This window comes from Hemibagrus wyckioides, linkage group LG10 (genome assembly GCF_019097595.1).
Source record: "Hemibagrus wyckioides isolate EC202008001 linkage group LG10, SWU_Hwy_1.0, whole genome shotgun sequence".
Classification (NCBI taxonomy): domain Eukaryota; kingdom Metazoa; phylum Chordata; class Actinopteri; order Siluriformes; family Bagridae; genus Hemibagrus; species Hemibagrus wyckioides.
In genome coordinates, this window is record NC_080719.1 from 18901290 (window position 1) to 18926398 (window position 25109).

The 25109-nt window shown below is 40.7% G+C and overlaps 3 protein-coding genes across 5 annotated transcripts; 2 read left to right on the forward strand and 1 right to left on the reverse strand.

Moving 5' to 3' along the window:
- Nucleotides 1-1400: 1400 nt before the first annotated feature.
- On the forward strand, nt 1401-9006 carry txlng (taxilin gamma). Of its 3 annotated transcripts, none has more exons than XM_058401352.1 (9): nt 1401-1522; nt 4488-4746; nt 5015-5106; nt 5215-5385; nt 5509-5703; nt 6256-6375; nt 7064-7231; nt 7328-7423; nt 8229-9006. In XM_058401352.1, exons 1-9 carry the CDS (start codon nt 1472-1474, stop codon nt 8544-8546), a joined length of 1470 nt encoding a protein of 489 aa, XP_058257335.1. In that variant the 5' UTR covers nt 1401-1471; the 3' UTR covers nt 8547-9006. The 3 variants fall into 3 exon arrangements, with proteins under 3 accessions (XP_058257335.1, XP_058257337.1, XP_058257336.1); XM_058401354.1 differs by lacking the exon at nt 1401-1522 and adding an exon at nt 1602-2027; XM_058401353.1 differs by lacking the exon at nt 1401-1522 and adding an exon at nt 2920-3155.
- A 3637-nt stretch (nt 9007-12643) lies between these two features.
- Nucleotides 12644-19725, reverse strand: rbb4l (retinoblastoma binding protein 4, like). The gene is made up of 12 exons (XM_058401084.1): nt 19543-19725; nt 17099-17243; nt 16772-16917; nt 16136-16309; nt 15672-15787; nt 15422-15582; nt 14559-14685; nt 14294-14371; nt 13689-13765; nt 13449-13506; nt 13258-13368; nt 12644-13161 (listed from the first exon to the last, which is right to left on the reverse strand). Exons 1-12 carry the CDS (start codon nt 19556-19558, stop codon nt 13093-13095), a joined length of 1278 nt encoding a protein of 425 aa, XP_058257067.1. The 5' UTR covers nt 19559-19725; the 3' UTR covers nt 12644-13092.
- A 12-nt stretch (nt 19726-19737) lies between these two features.
- On the forward strand, nt 19738-24884 carry zrsr2 (zinc finger (CCCH type), RNA-binding motif and serine/arginine rich 2). Its single transcript, XM_058401083.1, has 11 exons — nt 19738-19938; nt 20078-20160; nt 20261-20333; nt 20421-20535; nt 20720-20806; nt 22096-22134; nt 22221-22336; nt 22433-22646; nt 22723-22778; nt 22918-23027; nt 23871-24884. Exons 1-11 carry the CDS (start codon nt 19820-19822, stop codon nt 24818-24820), a joined length of 1962 nt encoding a protein of 653 aa, XP_058257066.1. The 5' UTR covers nt 19738-19819; the 3' UTR covers nt 24821-24884.
- Nucleotides 24885-25109: the final 225 nt, after the last annotated feature.

A 25109-nucleotide genomic window follows, 5' to 3' on the forward strand; every position in this document is an offset into this window, starting at 1 on the left:
GACCTGGTGCTACATAAACATACAACAACAAAGTTCAACATAAAAACAACACCACAGAGCTAGGACAGAAGATTGTCTTAGCCACGTAAAGTGCACAGTGTGCAGCTAGGTGCAAACAGAGCATAGACAAGACAGTGCAAAAGACAATAAATACAAGAAAGACAACATAAAAGAACACAGGACACTTAGCGCTGAAAAGAAAGAAAAGAACATGTGTAATGGAATGTAAGTGAAATAAAATAAGATAAGGTGAAATGATGTAAAAAAAAAAAGTATTGTGCAAAAATATTGTGCAAAAATACACAGCAGCAGTTGAGGTAGTGCAAATAGAAATAAACATAAATATGACTATAGCAGCGGATGACAGGTAGAGGTAGTGCAATAAGTAATGAACAATATAAATTATGTATGTAAACACGTGAATCTGATTCTTTACTCAGAAGGATTAAAAAATACCTTAAGCACATGCGCAGTGCAGTGGTGTGAACATGACAGACACCTTACATGAGTTTTGTTCCAGATAAATGCATTACACATGGAATAGAGCAGGGGCCTTTCTGTGTGGAGTTTGCATGTTCTGCTCGTGCCAGCGTGGGTTTCCTCCCACAGTCCAAAAACATGTACATTGGTACATTGATTGGTGATTCTAAACTGCCCATAGGAGTGAGTGTGAGTGTGTGGTTGTCTGTCTATATGTGGCCCTGTGATGGACTGGTGATCTGTCCAGGGTGTACCCCTGCCTTTCGCCCAATGTGTGCTGGGATAGGCTCCAGCAGATCCCCGTGACCCTAATTAGGGATAAAGCAGGTATAGAAAATGGATGGATGGATGGATGTAAAGGAATATTTCCAATCTGAATTAAACAGTTCTTTCAGAACCAGAATTCAGATTGAAGGACAACGGATGAATGTAAACATACTCAGAGAATGAGGTTCTAGGAAATAAAATCACTCAATGCATTATCAAATATACATTCGTGATGTATTGATGTATAATGACTGCACTGATTTCACCAGCTCCAAATATTATCCACCCAAAGGAAATGTCCAGAATGTGGAAGGAAGAAAAATTGCTTTCAATAAACATTTCGGGGTAAATCCACCACAGAAGTTGTAGCTAAAAGTAAGAGGCAAACTATAATGATGAGTAGGGAAATGAGCAGGCAGCTAAGAAAGCTAAATCCTTGGTATATTTGATGTTGAGTAAAATGATCCAGTTAAGCACAAGATCAAACAAGTGACGCCCCTGTTTCTTTTATTATACAATTATTTATTTATTTATTAATGAATTTATTTGTTCTTTAACTGTGTGAACATGTAGATTAGAAAGCTGAATGTGTGTAAAAACAAAAACAAAAACAACAACAACAAAAAACCACGAGCGCTTGTGTGTGGCGCTGAATAAAGTTGAACCTGTTGCAGTGGAGCTCTTGGGCGATTTTATTTTTTCCTGCTCGGTGTTTCGTCACAACATGGCGACTTGTTCAGGCGCCAGGGTCGATTTAAACACCGAAAACCTTCAGGTAACAGCAGCCGTGTGATATTATGACGTTCTGATTAATTCATACAGCCGTCGATTCATTAACTTAAGCGTCTGGTGTATATAGTATTTCTCTAATGTTTTCGGGAAAGCTCGAGCTGAAGGCACTAGGTGTATGGTTATCTAATGGAAGTGCCAGAGGTTCCTCGCACCACCGCTATTATATATTTACGAAGGAAGTAGCTAAGCTAACTGGGCTAGCGAGTCAAACAAGCCGAAGAGACAGGGACTCGCGTTTCTGGTTGCTCTTTTAATGAAACCGTACCTTATATGACGATTGTGGGGTTTTCGTGTGAAAACAACGTGCGGGAGGTTTTTTAATATTAAAACTAGAATTACTCTATCAGCTAGCTACGCATCTGGGTAACGTTAGCTAGCTAACTAACTAGCAGGGGGGGTACTGATTTGTTTCCCACAAAGTTTGGTAGCTAACAGCCCAGCTCTCCTGTTCTGACTTAAGACTCTGAGAAGTATTTTGAGGCACAAAGGTAGGTAATCTCTTATGCTGACTCAAGATGGTGTTTGTAGCTGGATCTTTAAAAAAAAAAGCTGTGCGTTTTATTTTGATATAGTTAATGTTTGACACTGAACAGTGCGGGTTTGTATCACGAGGCAAAGTTTGTTGCTCGTGCTTATCAGGGTCTGAACAACGTTACCGGTACACCGAATGTCCTAATGACCAGGCAACCACAATAATATATTAAATGTATTCTCGGAAAGCGTGTAAGCGGTCGAAATGTTGGTGAAATAGTGTTATTCAGCCGTTTTTAAAGCTTTCACGTTCTCCTTTTGCCCGCACTGTGTGGTTAGTGTGCAGCTGTCAGTCAGCACTGCTACCTACAGAGAGAGAGAGAGAGAGAGAAGAGAGTAACACCGCGCACGTGCACACCACAGTAAAATAGCAGGTCTCCTTATTCCCGAGAAAAACAGTGGGAAAATTTTGTCTGGTGTTTTATTATGAATGATTTATTTATTTATTTAGTTGCACGTGTCCGGTGTGGTGGCTCTTGGTGTTGCTATAAAGCACGTGGTTGTTGTGCACGTTGTTCAAAGGCCTCACATACAGTATTTAACTCACTAATAACGACTAACTACCCTGTCACTCAGCAGTGTTATGGTAACCCATGTGAAGGGAAATTATGCCATGTGGCATAACTGGCATCAACGCCCTTCTTAAACATGACATAGAAGGCATAAATACTGTTTTTGTTTTTTTACACTCTTTGTCAGAAACCCTGCATCTAGGCTAAGATAGTTATGAGTAGGTAAGTGGGTGTGTTGATTTGTCCTGAAGTACATTATATGGGCAAAACATTTGTGGACACCTAACCATCATTACCCATAACCATTCCGTTCCAGATTTGGTCGACCATGTGGTTAAAAACATCGCTCTGTGCACAGGTTCCTCGTCATGTCGGAACATGTTTAAGCCTCTTGGTTCAAGTGAAGGAAGATTTGTAAAGCCACACCATCATGCAAAGGCATCAAGGTACAAGGAACGTACGCGTCAAGACTCTTCTCTGTTCTGACACTTTAATGAACTTTCCCCTAGATGTCCGAACAGCTGGGTTGCTGGCTGTCTCCAAATGACGTCAAAAGACCTACCTCTTTCAGAGGTACTTAAATTAGCACTTTTAAAAAATATTGGGGAAGAACCACATGTCAATCCCGTGGTCAGGTGTCCACATAGTTTTGGCCCATGTAGTGTAATTTAAAGATGAAAAGTTGAAAAAGGTTAACATGGCACATTTTTACAAAGCTGTATTGGGCAATCTAATAGCTGAGCTTTGGGGCAAATGTAAGAAACTGAACCTTGTGTACTGTTTTTGTACCATTATGTTTGCACTGAAATTTCATGTTGTGAAAAGTCTTTGGTTGTGAGTTGAGATCTGCGGTCTGTGACTAGGGGCTGATTTAGTGCCATTGACAGCAATGTTCTGCCCTCTGCTAAGTTTTTAAAACTCACCAGTAATAAAGTAATTTATACTCACCGGTAATAAAGTTTATTCTACTGTCTATTGCACTTGTTCTGACTGAACAAGAGCTTGATGATTAGCTGATCACCTGGATCAACCATGTTGAGAGAGCAGGGGTGTCCAATCTTATCTGCAGAGCCAGTGTAACTGCATGTTTTATTTCAAACAAACAGCAGCCTCACACATCATTCCAGATGTTTAATCAGTTGATCTTGGTCTTCAGGTTTTTCTTCTGCTTGGTTGAAATAAACATCTACAGCTACTTTGCCCTTTGTGGATAAGACTGGAAGGGGACAGAGCCTTTGATTAAAATGCAAATCATCACATGAATACAATGATGATTAGTTTTTTATTTTTTCCTTTCACAATGTAAATGTGCTCATTCAATCAAGGCAGTTATTAACTGCTGTTTGTAAACACCAGACCTTTAATCCAAAATGTATTTATTTCCTTGGCATGATTATCCAGGTGAATATAGTTATATTGAAGGATCTTGACTTTGCCAACCCTGATTATCTTCACGTGACCAATGCATGTTAAAGGTTCACAGGCCACACTGTGTAATCCTGTTACAGGAATTGTTCAATTTATTTATTTATTTTCCCCTAAGGGTGAGAAGTGAGCTATCAGAATCAAAGTCAGCTTTATTGTCATTCCTTCTTATCACAATTGTGTTGAGTGCGGAAAGGAGTAAAGTTTCTGTGCTATATTTATCTTGAAACAGCAACAGAGAGCTCCCAGACAATTCGACTATATACAACACTAAACAATACCTTTAAGGAACAAGACAGTAGAGTCTAGACGGTTGACAGTACACATATTACTACAGTGCACAGTAATAGACTTACTTATCAGAAGTGCAGACGGTATTTACATGTTAGAGGCATTTGCAAATCAACCACAGTGCAGCAGCATCACAGGCAATGAACCCAGACATTCTCATGAGTTTTGCTTGTGTTTTTTTTCTGACAGTACGGCGCTAACATGATGGAGACTACTGGAGTCTGTGGAATGGAAGCAGCTTCACGTGGCCTTGTGGAGGGTAGCAGTTCCCCTCCAGCTAGCGTGACCCCTTCTCCAGACAACCTTGCGGAGTTTGGAGAACTGATTAATACCTGCTGCCATGAAGAGGTAAGAGGGGAGACACCTGGAAGAGAAGATTGCCAGATTGACCCCCTTGAAGGAGAACTGGACTCGAGTGGCAATCAGAACAAGGATCAAAATATGTTTGGTGGGTGTTGTATTCAAAATTCTGAACCAGGTTGCTCAGTTTCTGGGCCTTAACCAAAATTATTTTAGATCAGAAGGAAGTGACTAGATTTGTTTGTTTTCCTGATTAGACATGTAAGTTTTGACGTCCTACTAGCACGTGACTTAGGCATGCTGGAAACTTTTGGGATTTCAAACAGAAGTATAAGTTACACAGTTTATTTGATGACCATTAAATAATTCACTTACTTTAAAGGAGCTGGTTATTTTGCTCTTTTACGCTAACGCAGGTAAAGAGGTGCTGTTACTGATGCAAGCCCTTCATACTTTAGCCACTCCCGAGGAAAAACTTGCTGCTCTTTGCAAAAAGTATGCTGACCTGGTAAGTGCCTGTAGCTTTCAGAGCTAGTCTTTTGGTCTAACTCTGGTGTACTGCAATAACTATAATATACAGGGGTTCATGTAATCACAGAATCTCTTTCACTGACAGCTAGAAGACAGCCGCAGTATGCAGAAGCAAGTGAAGGTGTTGCAGAAGAAGCAGACACAGGTCCTAAAAGAGAAGATCCACCTTCAGAGCGAACACAGCAAGGCTATTCTGGCTCGCAGCAAACTCGAAAGCCTTTGTAGGGAACTGCAACGGCACAACAAGACCCTGAAGGTGCTACATGGTTCCTGTACTGGTTATGGATTGATGCACATTCATGCTGATATTGGCTTTGAAAAAGCAAGTAGAAACACTTCAAAATATTGCTGATCTCCACCTCCTTGTTTTGTTTGGCAGGAGGAGAACGCCCAGCGGTTCAGAGAATATGAAGAGAGGCGTAAGGAAGCCACACTTCACTTTCAGATGACTCTCAATGAGATCGAAACACAGATGGAGCAGCACAACACCCACAACACCAAGCTGAGGCAGGAGAACATGGAGCTGGCTGAGAAACTCAAGAAGCTCATCGAGCAGTATGAGCTTCGGGAGGAGGTGAGGGAAATCTGAAAAAAAGCAGACGTTTTACACACCACCTGATCATATGTAAAAAGTTACCGGATTAGAAAACGTGTAAATTTAAGACGTGTGTAGTGATTGCCTGGTAGATTGACGGATATGAAATGTGTGCTGTGATGCCAGTGCTGTAGACATTGAGGATCATAAGCATAGGAACGTCATCCAAAATCTAGTACATGTATTAATCTTATTAGTATTTGTTCTGCTCACAGGATTATGCACATGTAGGCTGCCTGCTTTATCTGATTGGTTTAAAAAGAGCAAGTGAATATACCCAGGCAATCTGTTGCATCCCAGTTGAAAAAATTGATATCCGGAGAGTTTAGAAACATTTCAATAGCCGCTTAATTCTGAACATTTTATTCCTAATATTTTGCATATAATAAGTTTTTCCCACATTTCAGAGGTCTGTAGATTTTCTACAGCATGAACTACTTCTCTCTCTCTCTGGTTCCCTCAGGCTCTGCTACTTGTACTTGTTGCAGTGTTTTATAATGTCACGTCTGAATATAACACATTTCTTTCCAGCACATTGACAAGGTGTTCAAGCACAAGGAGCTTCAGCAGCAGCTGGTTGATGCAAATCTTCAGAGGACGGCTGAGCTGATGAGAGAGGTGGAAGAGAAGCAGCAGAGAGAGAGAGAACTTGTAAGTAACTTGGACCAGAACCGGTCATTCAGCTGGTGGGATGAGATCTTATTATATTGCATTGTATTTATTTATTTTTTTTTCCCCTTGTTTCATTTAGATTTTTCATGTTTCTTGTTCACCTGAGGTGGTATTCATTCATGATTCTCTAAAGCAGTCATTAGCATGGGGAAGATTATAGACTACACAAAACTGTCAGCCTCTATAAAACAGGCAATGGCTATAACTGTGAAAAATAGTTGAAACTGAAAATGCTCGTATTTCCTGTTAGACTGTAATTGAAAAGTTTGTTGAAAACGGCTCTAATGTACATTCCTAGAAGAGGATGCAAGTGTATTTGGCCCCACGTACAGTGTGGAGGATGGTCAGGAGGCAAAGATTTCTCCAATAAGCAATTAGATGATTAGACACCATCTGCTTGCCAGAAAAAATCCATCTAATAAATTTTAATAAAAACCTGGTTGCCTCTGCCAGGAATCAAGGGGTTTTATTTTATTTATTTATGTTTTTTTTTTTTTGTCAAAAAACTTGAGTTTTATAGAAGACTCCGGGACCCTGGAGGATTTGGAGAGATTTGGTATCAAAGAGTGATCTCAGATTTTTTTGCTCTGTATTATTCAGTGATTTTTTTTTTTTTTTTTCCTCCTCTGGATTTATGACTGCACTCATGTCTCCGTTCGTTCTTTAGCTCCTCAAAGATGCAACAGAATCAAGACATAAATGTGAGCTGATGAAAGAGCAGGAGCTTCAGTTGAAGCAGCAGCTGACTCTTTACATGGACAAATTCGAAGAGTTTCAAACGACACTTGCTAAGAGCAACGAGGTGTTCACCTCCTTCAGACAGGAGATGGAGAAGGTCTGTTATTCCTCTAATGCATTTTCTGCAGCTGTTGACTTTACACAAGCGACGTCGTTAAGTTCTGACTCCTCGTCCTTTCTCTGTGATGCACAGATGACCAAGAAAATCAAGAAGCTGGAGAAGGAGACCACTCTCTGGAGGACCAAATGGGAGACTAATAACCAGACCTTACTGCAGATGGCCGAAGAGGTGAGAAAACATGCTGGATATAGTAGTTACAGCTTCATGGATAGATTAACCTTTGTTGTGTAAACATAACAGTAGCCAAGTTTCCATCCACCTATTGTGCTCTTCGGTCACCCAACAGTTTCCATCCAATCAACCTTTTATTGGTAATCCTTGTCGCATACATTTTGGTGTGTTGCTAAGAGCACTTCACATGAAGTGTCTGGCTTCATTGTTTTAGAATATTATTCCCCACATTAATTGGTCCTGATGATGCTTCCACCAGCCAAAAATTTCAGGGTTGGTAAAACAGCCATCCATCGACCTGTATATGCAGGATGCTAATGAAACTGCGTACCGTAATTCCTGGGTGCATTGTGTACCACATGTTTATGGTTTGCTGGATGACCTACATCCCTGTTCTTTCCATAATGGATAGCTACCATGATTGTTTATAACAAAGCCATCAATTGTTCTTGCCCATGACCAGTGAATGAGACATGACATTTTGTGTGTGTGAGTGAGAGTGCCTTTTTTCTCGATTTCCATTTTACTGCAAAATTTGAAGTACTGACATAGAATATATGATCTAAAGATAAACAAAATTATTATTATTATTATTATTATATAAATTTTCTTGATTATCTGGTGTTTATCAGCTATATTGGTAAAGGTTTCAATACACTAAGCCAAAAATAATAATTGGATGGAAACACACCCTTTATTTAACCATTGCACTTAAAACAACATCTACAGCACAAGCCGTAGTTGAACCTTGAATAAACATTCTAACGTCATTGATGTGATTTTTCATTACCATTTTTTGTAGAAAACTGTGCGAGATAAACAGTACAAGGTTCTCCAAGGGAAACTGGAGCGTCTGGAGAAGCTGTGCAGAGCCCTTCAGAGGGAACGCAATGATCTGAGCCAGAAGCTAGGAGCTCTCCAGGGCCCAGCGAAGGATCCTGAAGAGGAGGGGACGGGGCCTCCGGATCCCCAGCCAGAGCAGGCTTTCAGTCTGCCTGCCAGTGTAGGAATGGAGGGAGAGCTAGAGGGAGAAATGGAATGTTTGGCTCCTGAGACGGAGAGGCTGGCGCTGCAGCCGCAGAGTGAGGAGTCAACAAGAGAGCATCTTCATGACGACTGAGCCAGACCCGTTGAGAGACTATTTCTTTTCTTTTCTTTTTTTCTTTTGTGGAGGTATATATTTTTGTGTAATAGTTAATAATTAAAACTAAAACAAACATCATTAGTATGAAAAAGGCTCTGTACATCGGTAATTGGCTTTGTGATGAGCACTTTTTACTCGCTTTTTCTACCACATGTGCAAACAATCATGTGTGTCCAGCAACAACATGAACTAAACAGCTTTAGTGTTCTTTTAGTTTCGGTTTTCCCCTTCCTGCTAATTTGTCCTCTGATTTCAGATTATTATTTTTTTTTGGACAAAATGTAGCTCTCAGATCTGGCTTCTAGTAGTATTTGAAATAAACAAATTCAGATGCATAAAAAGATAGTGCTAATTTTGACATAACCGTCTGTAGTTAACTAACCAACTGTGTCTAACAGTGCAGTTGCAGGGCATTCATGTAAAAAAAGAAAAAAGAGCAAGATCAGGTTTCTTCAAACTAAAAACGGACGGTTTACACCAAACGAAAGAAGGTCTAATGGGTTTTGTTCTTCCATTTAAATCAAAATTTACAGCTTTTAATGTTCTAGTATTTAATTCATCTCTGAGATTATACTGCCTGGATCTTTTCTTTTCAACATGGGATACTCGGAATTAAGGGCTAGTTCGACTTAACAAGGCTGCTATGAACACAGTATGTGAAATGTCCGGACTACTTTTGACACGATTTCAGACAGCTGCTGCAGATTCTTTTCTTCTAATACACTTTAAAATACGACGGACTCGTTCATCGAAAAAAAATCCTACCACTTGTACATTTTAGTACGACTTGTTTACAATAACTTACTTTCCTAAGGGTTCCTTTGTGTGCATCATGGTACCGTAAGGAATGTTCCTTTAAAACTTGACATTGGTATTGTGTATAGAAAAATACATTATCAAAAGTGAAAGGTTTGTAAACTAATCATGGGAGATGGCTTTGTTTTGTTCCATACAAGTCATGATCAAACTGTGATCATTACATTGTTAAACCATGAGGTCTTGTGCCCAAGTGTTTAGGCTGATAAAATACTAAAATATCAAAATTAACCCAAAGAAATTGAGACCAATTTGAGCTTAATTATTTTTCTAAACAGCCCTGTGATGGACTGGTGACCTGTCCAGGGTGTACCCCTGCCTTTCGCCCAGTGTGTGCTGGGATAGGCTCCAGCAGATCCCCGTGACCCTAATTAGGAATAAAGCGGGTATAGAAAATGGATGGATGGTTTCTAAACACTTTAAAAGATCAACGTAATAGAGTGGATTTGTTTTAAGATGGTGACAAAAGGCCAAATTTAGTTGACCATATTATTGTAATGACCTTAAAATAAGCATTTAATATTTGATTTCATGTTTCTTAAATTCATATAATGTGAAATGTTTCATTTTTAACATTTGAGAATTTTCATTATCTGTTAATGAAACTTTTAGATATTAACCGTTTGCAATAGCTGTCTTTACTTATGCACTGCACTTGTAATACAACAGTTTTCCTTTCTAACCGGAAATAAACCTGTCTGAAATTTTCATCCCTGATTAAGTTCAGAAGAGGCCTTGACATCACTGATACTTGACAGAAAATGAATGTTTTTTGTTTGTTTGTTTTTTTATTAAAGGTGAGGTAAATGAACGGGAATAAAAATGCAAATTCTGTAGCTGTGAGCCTTGTAGCTGTTTTCTAATTATATGAAAGTCCCATGTTGAAATTTAGGTAAACTTGATAAGGCACATACGCTTAGTGGCTTCTAATTTCGTACAGTCATTAAAACGGGAGAACAGGGTGTTTGAGAACTTCCCCTCAGGTCCATATCAAGCCACCTGCACTGCTCAACATTCCACTTAAACACATTCCAGTATTTTTACGCAGTTTATTAAATGGCTCTCTTTTCATCAACATGGTCGCTGGAAAATTATTTCACTTTTTAAATAAGTTAACTGGAAAAACATATGTGGGCGTCACACAAGTGATTTGTTTCTAAGAAAGAAAAAATGCTGGACTCCCACCAGACCATCATTGTACCACTGACTAATCCCAGTTGCTTGAATTTGTCTTAAAATTTGAATGTTTTAATGCTCTTAAGATAAAATATCACATGTTCCTAGCATGTGTGACTTAACCCAGTATGCAGTGAGATTTAGATTGTAATTGAGGACAGGTTGATGTTTTGGTACTGTTAAAAAGTGTCTCATTTACTTTGCTGTTGCCCCAGTTTGATTCTCAGGTTATGCAAGAAATCTACCTCCACAGGCAAAACTAACTGTGAAAGAGGCTAAAGGCAGCAATTGCTATGAACGTTTTTCCCCCCTCCCATTACTGAATCTGTGTCCCTTCCGAGACCGAATGCTATTGTAGCCATGTCTTGCTTTCCAATAAAATGTTTTGTAGATTTTTCTGTTTCACATGATTTCATTTTTCTCAACAAAAATGAAAGAAACACTTTGAAAACACATCAGATCTCAATGGGGAAAAATATCATGCTGGATATCTATACTGATATGGACTGGGTAATGTGTTAGGAACGAAAGGATGCCACATCATTTGATGGAATTGAAAATGATCAACCTACACAGGGCTGAATTCAAAGATGCACTGAAAACCAAAGTGATGCAGCAGGCTAGTCCATTTTGCTGAAATTTCATTGCAGCAACTCAGAATGGTACTCAGTAGTTTGTATGGCCCCCACGTGCTTGTTTGCATTCCTGACAATGTTGGGGAATACTCCGAATGAGATGAAGGATGGTGTCCTGGGGTATTTCCTCCAAGATCTGGACCAGAGCATCACTGAGCTCTTGGACAGTCTGAGGTGCAACCTGGTGGCATCGGATGGACCGAAACAATTTCCCAGAGGTGTTCTATTGGGTTTAGGTCAGGTGAGTGTGGGGGCCATTCAATGGCATCAATTCCTTCATCCTCCAGGAACAGCCTGCATACTCTCAAAACATGAGGCTGGGCATTGTCGTGCACCAGGAGGAACCTAGGACCCACTGCACCAGCGTAGGGTCTGACAATGGGTCCAAGGATTTCATCCCGATACCTAATGGCAGTCAGGGTGCCATTGTCTAGCCTGTAGAGGTCTGTGTGTCCCTCCATGGATATGCCTCCCCAGACCATCACTGACCCACTACCAAACCGTCATTCTGAACAATGTTACAGGCAACATAATGTTCTTCACAACTTCTCCAGACCCTTTCATGTCCGTGCTCAGAGGGAACCTGCTCTCATCTGTGAAAAGCACAGGGCATCAGTGGCGGACCTGCCAATTCTGGTGTTCAATGGTAAATGCCAATCGAGCTCCGCGGTGCCGGGCAGTGAGCAGAGGTCCCACTAGCACACAGCCTACCATCATGAAGTCCGTTTCTGATTGGTCAGAGACATTCACACCAGTGGCCTGCTGGAGGTCATTTTGTAGGGCTCTGGCAGTGCTCATCTTGTTCCTCCTTGCAAAAAGGAGCAGATGCTGGTCCTGCTGATGGGTTAAGAACCTTCTACAGCCCTGTCCAGCTCTCCTAGAGTAACTGCCGGTCTTGAGATTGTGCTGACAATGGCACATATTCATGTGCCATCCTGGAGGAGTTGGACTGCCTATGCAACCTCTGTAGGGTCCAGGTCCATGCCACCAGTAGTTACACAGACCCTAGCCAAATGCAAAACTAGTGAAAAGCAGTAAGAAAAGATGAGTAGGGAAAAAAATGTTAGTGGCCTCCACCTGTAAAACCTTTCCTGTTTTGGGGGTCATCTCATTGTTAATTTCATTAACACCAAAGCAGCTGAAACTGATTAATAACGCCCTCTGCTACTTAACTGACCAATATCCCAGTAGTTTAATAGACTTGATGCTATACTCTGATTAAAAAGTGTTCCTTTCATTTTTTGGAGCAGTGTACTTTGCTTTCAGCTGATCTAATGTACTTTATAGGCAAAAGACAATATGAATGTAATTTACCAAATGGGAGACCAGAGTACTGTTTTTAATACAGTGAATATTTGACGTTAATGTAAACTGTTCCCAAACAGACAGGCCCATTTAGGATCACTTGTTCAAGAGTCATTATTTTCATAAAAATGAACAAATCAGTTAAAAGGTATTACAAAAGTTTTATTGCAGTTGACATCAGGTTTATGCACAAAAAGTATAAAGGATTGAAAACTGCTTGCTTTCACTCGTGCATCAGGGGAAATGAAGCAACAGCAATACCTATTCAAGTGCATTTTCAAAGTTCTTCATCAGAACGCTCTCCTACGTCACGTCTCATGGTGATCTACCCAACATGACTGTTGCCTTTTTAGGAAACATTTGACACAGAAGTTTAAAGAGTAGACAAAAGTAACAGATGCTGAGTAATACTTCAGGAAAGTGAAGAGCAGTTGAGACACTGCTTTAATTGGATTTTGGCCTCCACAAATGCATTTGTTTCATCTGATCTGATCCATCCCAAGTGATTATGAATGGATCAACATTTGTTAAGAAAGAGAACTGGGGTAATAACAAAAAAATAGAACCTTGCTATTACATGTTAGAAACTGTTATGAGGCCTGGCTCTCAAGCTCTGAGGCAGGAGTGTCTGGCTCCTCGTCGTTGTAGATGTTTTCAGCCTGAAAGAAGAAAGGAGTAGTTACGTTTCATATAGCAGACCTCTTAAATCAATCTGTGAAAGGAGGATTTTAAGCATATAATAAATCAGGACTGACCATTTGCCAAACTTGCATAATGTTATCTTCGGATACAGAGCAGATCACCCAGGGCTCGTTAGGATTCCAGGAGAAATCGGAGATCTTTGCTGTGTGGCCGCCGTGAATAAACTGTCACAGTTGCAGAGACAAAAATGAGTGAGAAGCTTGCAAAAAATAAATAAAAATGAACAACCCATGCTGGGACTTACCAGCAGTTCTGGAGGTCCATCTTCGGCATCTTCAGCAGACTGTTCCTCTCCAATTTTACTGCAAGCATTTCAAGCACAAATTAAAGAGAGGATTGCAATGACACTTTGCTATACATAGCTATTACTTCTTTAAGTTGATCACAGTCACAATATGGCAGCAACAGGTGCTAGAGAGACTAAACATCCGGCATAACTTAAATACCTCCACTTAAAAAAGAAGACAAAAGAGTGTTGCCTCACCTCAGGTCCCAGACGTTGAGTCGTCTGTCTGTTCCACTGGAGGCCAGGATTGTCTCGTTATGAGGAGACCACTGAACCTGTCACAAGGAATTTACTGTGAGTGCTATGTGACACAGATAACTGCATTTTTGCTGCAACCATCTGTTTTACATTCGCAGTACTTTAGGTAGAGTGAGCACTATTATTTCTATCTTCTATGACAGAATCAGTATATTTTACCTTTCGTCGCAATTAAAGAATGCCCAGTGACTTTGCCGTGTATTCAAGTATAACCTTTCAGAGAATACGGTGATGACAAAGGCAAGGGCATATGGGAAGGGAAGATAACAGGAATGATGATATTTAGGTGAATTTGCTTGTTGCTACAGCTTCTCCCATCTCCGGGAGTATTCCCTTGAAACCATCACCTCTGACGTCTAAATTAGGGACAAATTTAAATCTATATTTCGGCATATTCGGAATTTCTGTAAAGCTGCTTTGTGAAAGTGTCCATTAATACATCATGTGATTGACTTGTTCATTTATTAATCGGTGAAAAAGGCCAAAATATACAGCCCTATTTCGTGTAATGTGTGTCTTGTGTGGGTGACCGATACCTGTATTACCTGGAATATTTCATCCTTGTGTGACTCGAAAGAGTGAAGCTTCAGCTTCAGGTTGCGCAGATCCCACAGCGCCACAGTCTGTAGGAATAAGTGTGTGTGTATGTAAAGACTGCAAGTACATTTGTGTACGATTGGGTATGGAATGTATGTGTGTGTAATATATATATAGATATATATATATAAAATCCCATTTAAGTAACTATGTATGCAACCTAATGCAGAACAACACTGTGGCTGCTTGTATGCATGCTAGTGGTGTAGGAACCTTATCTGCAGACCCGGTGGCTAGGATGAACTCGCTGTAGGGATTGAAGGACAAGCAGTTGACTTCAGCAGTGTGAGCGTCCACTGAGTGACTGGGCTTAGCTGTGTTGTTGGATCTTGTGTCCCAGCTGTTGAAGACAAGAAGGGATTTCTTCTCATCTTCCTGAAATGACTTTCAGTTACTGTATTGATGGACAGCTTTCAATAATGTACAAAGAAAATTGTCTTCCTTACAGATTAGGTCCATTCAAATCTTAGATATGAGAGAGCAATAATTCCTAAGCTGGAATGATTAGAATAAACACCCTTTAATTAAAATGGTGATTACAATAATAACTGTGGTAATGACTGCATGTTTATGTAGTCACAGTGCACCTTCGTTGTAGCATTGTTTAGGTTTTCTGCTGCTGACCAGAATGATGCAGATTCACATTTCAAGGTGTGCCTAAGAAGCACAGTTCTATCCTTAAAAAGGAAGTCATAAAAACAGTCCCATCATCCACTGAAGGATTTTTTTTAACTGAAAAATATTTTCTAGATTTTTGCTGTTAAACTTCTTTTCTCTGACTCAGCCAATATGGTGATTTGTCGTTGTTGAAATGTGAGCAGGAAGTGAGTCTGAAACTGCTAAAAAAAAAAAGAAAAAAAAAAGTGATATTACAGAAAGCTTCAAAACAGTCTTTCCTACTGGAATTCCAAACCACAGCATTAAATCCAGGGCATTTCAGGACGGAAGAATGATTAGAGATGTTAGATCTGATCAGTTCTCCTCTGTCTGTAGACTGTTTATTCATTGGCATAGTGTCTGCTGAACAAGTAATGTACAGTGCACTCATATATTACTCATAGACGTGTATGACTTACATCATAAGTTTCTGGTCATCGGCCACAGAGCCAAAAAGCGACTCGTGCAGAAGATGCCAGGACACATCCTCCACTACGGCAGTGTGGCCTGTGAAGATGGTCTTGGCATCTATAATCTTTCCTTCCTTAGGAGATCCACTGATATCCCATAGACAGATCGTCTGCAGAAAAAAACAAGGTTTAGAAAATGCATCCATTTAATCGAGCTGAACTTTGCTAAAGGCGTCCTCTAGACATTCAGAACACTCACATGATCATCTGATGCACTGAGCAAGTTTCCGCTCAGGTTGGGGTTCCAGGAAAGACCATAGCCCTCCTTCTGATGACCTCTCAGTCTCAGGTCTGGACTGCACTCACCGCTGGGGTCTACAGATGACGGAGAGGGGGAAATTTTTTTTAAATTCTTTGAAAGAAAAGGTGCCACACTAGCTAGCCAAAACAGCATTTCACATAGTCTATGGAACAACTTTCTCCAGCAGACAGAGATTTAAGCAGACAGAGATTATAATTTTCTGTCCCTTACCAATGCAGTACAATTTACTTATTTTAAAACACTGGTCATTCAAACATTCAGGCTATTTTGTAACCCAATTCTTCACATTCATACAATAACTGTTTAACCAATTTACAGACTTACCTTAAAAAATTAATAATTTTTCTGGTAATAATAAGTGGAAACAATGCTGGGCTAAATGGTACAAAGCTTCGACCCACCTGGTTTAGATGGGTGTTTAGTGTAGTCAAAGACTAGCACGTCAGATGTAGGAGTCTTGGTGGCGATTATGCAGGGGTTCTGTGGCATGTACCTCGCCCGGTTCACCTCACCCTCATGGTTGATCTTGATCTCAATTTCAATCTTACCACTCACAGACCCAAATCCTCCAAACTCTAGAGAGAGAGAGAGAGAGAGAGAGAGAGAGAGAGAGAGAGAGAGAGAGAGAGAGAGAGAGAGAGAGGGAATGAATTAAATGATTCTTTAAAAAGAAATATCAAAACAAGTGGACTTCAAGATATCATTAATAATACCACCAGAACTGATTTTTTTCCACTCCGATTTTTAAATCCTCCAGCAATTTTACGGAGTTGAATTTATTGAAGTGAACATCCAGTTTATACCAAACATTCAGGAGTAAACGTACCTGCTGAAGAAACAGACACAAAACACAACCCAATTCAATATTAAATCAAGAAAACATTTTCATTTGGAAAATCTCTCTAGCAAAACCTAACATGTAAGAACTTTTTTTGTTAACTTTAACTTTGTCTGCTTTGCAAAAAAATATAGCCATCAAATCATTAGGTATTGATCAATCACTGTATAAAATAAAACCTGACTTATGTAAGACAAACCTCCTTTTTCGCTGTCGTAGTGAGAAGCATCGAACTGAGCATCGTCATTGGGGATCTGAACACTGGCAATGACCAGGTGGTTCTGCTCATCTGAAGTGTGTGTTCCCAGCACCAGTCTGTGAACTGCATAATCCTTACCCTCCTGCCTAAACCAGAGATTACACAAGGATAAAGTTCTCAAAGATTTTAATAGCCTTTGGAAACACAGAGTCTGCAAAGCCTGGGATGTTTTTTCACTATATAAATGAACGATTTTACTATTTAAGTGTCCAAATATCTAGAATGATAAAAAGGGAAAAGGGTCTTGTTTTTATTTATCATTTTTACCTGCTCACATCAGGCAACCACTGCACTGTTAGACTTGGCCATTCGAGCGCATGTGTCATGACCAGGTCGTAGAGAAAAGGTGTGTTTTTCTTCCATATTTTGTATTCTTCATTTATTACCCGCTCCTCTACGGCATCATCATACACTAGAAGGGAAAAAGAAAACCAGACCTACTCAGAGCACATCCAGACTATTTACATGACACTGATTTGCACAGTAATTGTGCTACAATTATGTTCATAAGTAGTCTGTGAAGACCTCGTCATTACAATTCCTCTATTTTTACCCTTCCCAAACCCCAAATAAACAGTTCGTAGTTTGTTTCATTACAGTTTAATGGCTCCCAGCTGCTATTGTGATGAGAAACAGGTTTCTGTCTGAAACTTACAGTGATGATGAAATACTGGAGCTTTTACTGAAGGAGGAGAAGGAGGTGGGTATATCTAGCATTATAACAAATTCACCCTAATCATTTTCAGTAGAACTCTCACAGAGCCTATTATCACTGATGGTATATTTTGCCTTTAATAACTGTTGTTGTTGATCTTTCAGCTGCTCCCAATGTGTGTAAGGGGTTGCCACACCGGACCAACTGGTCCACACAACAACTTGGCACAGGTTTTACGCCGGATGCTCCTGACACAACACTCCCATTTTTATCCGGGCTTGGGACCGGCACGGCACTGGGTTTGGGCACTGGCTGGGAATCGAACCAATCTGACCAAATCCAACTAGAACATATAGGACACAGTATACAGTGGCACTAAATCCGCTGCCAGGGAGCACATCATATATGTTTCAAGGACATTAATTGACAACTCATGACCACAGATATTTCTTTAGGTTGTGAAATTGTGCCAAGGGCAGCTAATTCAGCCCCCAGTATCATACAGCATAAATCCGTCTTAAGTCTGGTTTTCATGGTGTGGAACAGCTTCGTGTGGGCAGTTTGACTGGTTCCTCAATTCCCCCCCACTCCCCTCCTCTGCTCTTCTCATCCCGCTCCCCTCCTCTCATCCATCTCCTATCCTCTCCTGTGCTTTTCTCATCTCTCTCCTATCCTCTGCTCTTCTCATCCCTCTCCTCTCTAAATCTCTCCCCCATCCTCTGCTCTTCTCATCCCTCTCCTCTCTAAATCTCTCCCCCATCCTCTGCTCTTCTCATCTCTCACCTCTGCTCTTCTCATCCCTCTCCTCTCTAAATCTCTCCCCCATCCTCTGCTCTTCTCATCTCTCACCTCTGCTCTTCTCATCCCTCTCCTCTCTAAATCTCTCCCCCATCCTCTGCTCTTCTCATCTCTCACCTCTGCTCTTCTCATCCCTCTCCTCTCTAAATCTCTCCCCCATCCTCTGCTCTTCTCATCCCTCTCCTCTCTAAATCTCTCCCCCATCCTCTGCTCTTCTCATCTCTCACCTCTGCTCTTCTCATCCCTCTCCTCTCTAAATCTCTCCCCCATCCTCTGCTCTTCTCATCTCTCACCTCTGCTCTTCTCATCCCTCTCCTCTCTAAATCTCTCCCCCATCCTCTGCTCTTCTCATCTCTCACCTCTGCTCTTCTCATCCCTCTCCTCTCTAAATCTCTCCCCCATCCTCTGCTCTTCTCATCCCTCTCCTCTCTAAATCTCTCCTCCATCCTCTGCTCTTCTCATCTCTCACCTCTGCTCTTCTCATCCCTCTCCTCTCTAAATCTCTCCCCCATCCTCTGCTCTTCTCATCTCTCACCTCTGCTCTTCTCATCCCTCTCCTCTCTAAATCTCTCCCCCATCCTCTGCTCTTCTCATCTCCTCCCTCCCTTCATCTCTCTCCTATCCTCTCCTCTTCTCATCCCCCTCCCCTCCTCCAGCTCTGGGATGATATCCAGGCTTTTAGTAAAGCTTGATTACGTTGTATTGGTTGTATTACGAGAACTTACGGTTTGCGCATGCGCCGGACGGGTAAAAGAACGCATTCATAGGTAAAATTGTATTGGTATTTAATTCCAATTAAAACAATCTGACCAATTAAAATACGAGAGAATGCGCTCAATGTGCGGGACAAACTGCTCACCCTAAACACATTAAAGAAAATAAAATATTTAATGTGAAGTATATACGATTGACTTCTGCCAGCTTTTAAGCTCCATAGTTACGGGTCTCACTTTTTACTAAACTATCAGAAGCTAATGATGCTAATGATAAATCTCCCTCAGAGTGAATGGTTCATGCTAACGATTTATCAGGCGCCTCTACACACGAATAACTGAATATTAAACACCTCTACTGTGTAGTATTTGTTTGACCCGAGGCAATAGACTCAGAGCTTTTGGTGCATTGTGAAAATAAATTAATTAATTAAAATAAAAAATAAGAAGAGGGAAAAAAAACTCGCCGCCGCCGCCAAAATTTAGCGGGTTAGCCAGTTAGCCATCAACGCAGAAAGGAAACAATGCACGCGCCCAAACCTTACCTTCTTTGTCTGCCATTTCTGAGTGTATCCACCAGATCCGAGATTCAGAAAAGTCCGGATCTAATGCCTTAAAGTAAATCACTCACTCAATGAAATATAAATTACTGAAGCACAACTGAACTTTCCCGAAATCTTTCAACCCGATGCGCGTAAGAACGAACGCGCCTGCGCGCCACAGACACGACCTTAGAGCGCGGCGCAGGAAACGTCATCATTGTGCGCAGCTGCCTTCTTCTCTGAATGTGTTATAATTCGACGGTTAGCACGATGAGCTAAAATGTTATCAGCAGATCCTTGCCAGTTTTCGACAAATGACCAGGTTCCCTTTGAGACTTCAGTGCTTTCGCCTGAGAAGCAGCATGAAGTTGCAGAAATCCACCCATCTGCGCCACTGAGGTCTGAGAATGATGTCTGTGTAGTTAGCACTATGTTGACTGTTCAGTAGCACACAGTGCTGTAGCAGGCAGGAGTGGTTGTAAAACAACCTGATGGAGTAATGAAACTTTCATTTCAATTGTCTTTTTTCCTTGTTCAGCGGTAAACAACGGCGGGCCTGTCTGAAAAGGGAAAGAAGGAAAAGAAAACGTCAAGCTCTTGCTAAACTCAGAGAACGTGATAGTATGTACTGGGTCTACTTCAATTAAACGAGCACGTTGTTTACTATTTAAGCCCAAAGCCTTAAATAGAGTGAAATAATAATGTTACTGATCCTGTGCAGGTGCTGATCAGTTTGCAGTTGAGCAAGATCAAGATGATGATGATGATGATGAAAAAGCGGGTGAAGAGCAGAGGTAGGTCGTTAGTCCATTCTTGCAGTGATCAACTGTCACTGTTACCGATGTATCACTGAACAGTTCTGTGTTTGATCACATAATCAGAGAGCGAGAGCGTTTACACCAGGAATGGCTGGAGAGAGAGAGAATTGCTCAAGAGGAATTTAAGCTGAAGAAAGAGAAAGAAGAGGCTGCTCAAAAGAAAAAGGAGGATGAAGAGGTAACACGAGTCGATTGTTTTTTTGTTTTGTTTTAAACCTTATTTGTCTAGATATGCATTTTTATTTATATATATATATATATATATATATATATATATATATATATATATATATATATATATATATATATATAATTATTGTTGTTATTATTATTATTATTATTATTATTATTATTCACCACAGAGGAGGATCAGGGAGGAATGGGAGGAACAGCAGAGAAAGGAAAGAGAGCAGCAGGAGCAGAAGCAGCAAGAGAAGAGAGACAGAGAGGTGATCCCTGCATTCGGAGGATAAAGTCAAAGAGGCTGATATCTATATATCCTCTCACTCTCAGCTTTCACATGCACAAAGTGCCTTCATGATAAAACATGTTTTAAATGTGCATATGCACCCATGTGCTGGTTTATTCAATATAGTATACCTATGCTTTTTTTTAATGAGATTTCAGGGGTTGGGCTCGGCCCCTTAGTTCCAGTGAAAGGAACTCTTAATGCTTCAGCATACCAAGACATTTTGGAAAATTTCATGCTCCCAACTTTGTGGGAACAGTTTGGTGATGACCCCTTCCTGTTCCAACATGACTGCACACCAGTGCACAAAGCAAGGTCCGTAAAGACAAGGATGAGTGAGTTTGGTATGACGGAACTTGACTGGCCTGAGTCCTGACCTCAACCTGATAGAACACCTTTGGGATGAATTAGAGCGGAGATTTCTCATCCTGTATCAGTGCCTGACCTCAAAAATTTTAGTGGAATGGTCAAAAATTCCCATAAACACACTCCTAAACCTTGTGGACAGCCTTCCCAGAAAAGTTGAAGCTGTAATAGCTGCAAAGGGTGGGCTAACTCTATATTAAATTCATGTGCATGTAAAGGCAGATGTCCCAGTTTTGGAATGCCTCAGAGCCTCAGCTCTAAATCATCTTAAATCGGGTTGAGGTCAGGACTCTTTTCAAGTTCCTCCACACCAAACTCGCTCATCTATGTCTTTATGGGCCTTGCTTTGTGCACTGGTGTGCAGTCATGTTGGAACAGGAAGGGTTTATCCCCAAACTGTTCCCACAAAGTTCGGATCATGAAATTGTCCAAAATGTCTTGGTATGCTGAAGCATCGAGTTCTTTTCAGTCCAACTAAGGGGTCAAGACCAACCCCTGAATTCAATGATTTGGAGGGGTGTCCCAAAACTTTTGGCAATATAGTGTATTTACAAAGTGCTACATTCGTGATTGTCTGTACACACTGTAAACTTCCAGAGTCATATTTGGTTGTCTTTGATTGTGACGAATAATGCTTGCTTCCTTAACATAAGATACACACAAAAGAAAGAGTGACAAGCCTGTGGGCATCTTCTTCATCTGAAGACAATGTATCTTTTGATGAATAGTTGAACAATGATGCTTTGCCACCTACATTTCCACTCTTCAATTTGCCCATCAGGGAAAATGTGCTTTGGTAGAATTCATTCGTGTTTCACTCAGCGGTCTTAACTAATGCTGACAGATATCTGTAGCTGACTGCAGGTTTTTACGAGTCATACTGTGTGTTTGCACCATTTATAGGAAGCTGTACAGAAACTCTTGGATCAAGCAGAAAGCCAGGTATGTTTGTGCAGAAATATTTACAGAAAATATTTACAGGAATATATATTTAGGTTTGGTTTAGTTTTAGGATTTTTTTTTTTCAGTTGGAAAATGGAGGCTCTTGGAAAAACCCTGATGCCCCTGTGGATTACGGGACTGAAAAGGACAAGGCAAACTGCCCCTTTTTTATCAAAACTGGAGCTTGCAGGTTTGGAGACCGGTAAGTTCAATTACAGTAGTATGATGTAATAAGCGTTCATCATATGTCGTGACTTGTCAATTTCTGATGTCTTCTGCTTGGGATTTTTCTAATCAGGTGCTCCCGAAAACACGATCACCCATCATCGAGTAGCACCCTGATGATCCGGGGTATGTTTGTGACCTTCGCCATGGAGCAGAGCAGACGTGATGACTACGATACAGATGCGAGTCTGGAGTACAGCGAGGACGAGACTCGGCAGCAGTTTCTAGACTTCTACGACGACGCTCTTCCAGAATTCAGGAGCGCTGGCAAAGTTGTGCAGTTCAAGGTAATCGAACCTAAATGTCTGTGGAAGCCAAAACTCTGGTTGGTGTCGAGTTAAACTATTTCCTGCATCGTTTCAGGTGAGCTGCAACTTCGAACCCCACTTAAGAGGCAATGTTTATGTGCAGTATGATACGTAAGTAAAAATAAATCTTACATAGGCTTGTTTTAGTTCGTCACAGTGTATAATTGGATGGTTATGTCACTGTTTGCTTTTTTTTTTCCCCCAAAATACAGATTAAAATGCATGTTAAAACCTTTTTTGTTGTGTGTAGGGAGGAGCAGTGCAAAAAGGCTTTTATGATGTTTAATGGACGGTGGTATGCAGGGAGGCAACTGCAGTGCGAATTCTCTCCTGTGACCAAGTGGAAAATGGCAATATGTGGTATGAATTGAAAAACCTTCATTGGGAAGATGGTTTGCATTTAAACTACAGCTGATGGAGTATTTATTTATTTCTAGCAGCAGCAGTTAGAGACATGTTATTCAGGAGGCCTTTTAAAGAAAGATTAGTCTTGTATTTTGTAGAAATTAAATAATTCATTAATCCAGGGAGTGAAGTTTGTCTGATTTGATTTGAGAGTGTCAGCTTGTCAGAAGGAGCAAATAGGCAAGAGCCTCAACTATGTACTGTAAATCAACCCATTCTACAAAGTCCTCGATTACAAACCCATAGATTTTAAATTGTATTAAAATAATAATGATCTTTTCTGAGTGATCAACACTATTTGTTCGATAGAAGCCAGCTTGCCAGTGATTTTGCTTGATTTTTTTTTTTATTGTGCAGTGCACTCATGTTAACTACTAATTTTAGCTCCATAGAGTTCCGATAGGCCCATTGGGGATGAAATCACGCTGCCCTCAAAGATCGAGAAAGGGGAAACCAGGATAATGGAGTGAAAATCTCTGTACGTCAGAAATGTGTGCCCTTGTTTCCCATACAAAAGCTGAGAAAAAGAAGAAATTCCCAAATTCTTTGGTGTAGTTTTAGGATGTCAATTTAACTTGAAGCTGTGTCGTCATTAATGTCATCCAGCTCCAACAATATCTGTAGTCACAAACTGCTGCTGGAGCAAGAAAAAAAGAAAAGAATATCATCAGCTCAGGATCAGACATTATTACAATATTGTACTTCTTACCTTAATTGGCTTTACAGTGTTAGACAGAGCAGCAGAATATTTGAAAATTCCAGACTGATTTTAAAACTCTTTATTTATTTTTTTTTTAGGACTATTTGACCGGCGCAAGTGTCCAAAGGGGAAGCACTGTAACTTCCTCCATGTGTTTCAAAACCCTGGTAATGAATTCTGGGAGGCAGACCGTGACCTTCATGTATCCTCTGAGCGTGGTGGAGTCCGCACCGGAAGGCACAGGGCCTCGTCGCAGCGTGGATATAGCCCTGAACTATCTCGCCACAGACAAGGAGACAGGAGGAGCCACAGTCGTGAGAAGTACAGCCACAGGTGGAAGCGGAGCCGCAGCAGAAGCAGAGAGAGGCGGAGTCGCAGCAGAGAAAGATGGAGCCGCAGCAGAAGCAAAGAGAGGCAGAGCCGCAGCAGAGAGAGGCGGAGCCGCAGCAGAAGCAGAGACAATCGAAGGGTTCATCATTCTCTGAGAAGGGAAAAAGGTTCCTTAAACGACCGAGGCAGGAGAAGCAGAAGCCATGAGAGATGCAGATCACGTAGCAGAAGCAGAGAAACAAATTCTCAGAGTGGAAGATGCCATTTGCATGGAGATCCGAGAACAAGATCTTCTAGGAGATCAGAATCACATATCCCTGAAGAGGAAATGAAAAATGGCTCTATTAAAAGAAAGGCCAAGAGGAGCGAAAGCAAAAGCCCCAAAACCGGTGACTGTTCCCCAGCCAATACCTCCTCACATCACCACAAACACTCAAAAAAGAGCAAGAAAAAGAAGAAGAGCAAAAAGAAACAAAAGAGAAAGAGGACTAAATCCAGCAGCGTCAGCTCTTCAGCAGCTTCCGCAATAGAGTCAGGGGATGAAGTTGAAGAGACACCAAAAAACGAAGCTAATGAAAACACAGAAAAGGCTGAGGAGGAGGCTGAGACTGACAGGAACCTCATCTCAGCCCAAGATACTGAGGAAATGAAATCAACTTCACCTGAAGTCACTGAACCTGCACCTGCCAGCATCAGTAGTGAAAGTGACCCTGTTTAATGAGTTCACAGGAAAAGACATATTGACTGTATTGCCAGGTTTTGGCTTTTCTTATAAGTTCTGATATGTAAATAAATGTTGTTAACATTTTCTGAGCTTCATTTTCATGAGATTTCTTGGATTCCAGCAGGGATTTATACTTTAACCTAGTTTAATAATAGCATCCATAATTTCAACACAAAAAATGATTTTAAATCAATAATTTCAACAAAAAAAAAAGTAAACAAAAGTTTATTGTTGGCCTTAATGTCCTTAAAGTGTCCCTAGGTCTGTCCTGGTGTCCATATGG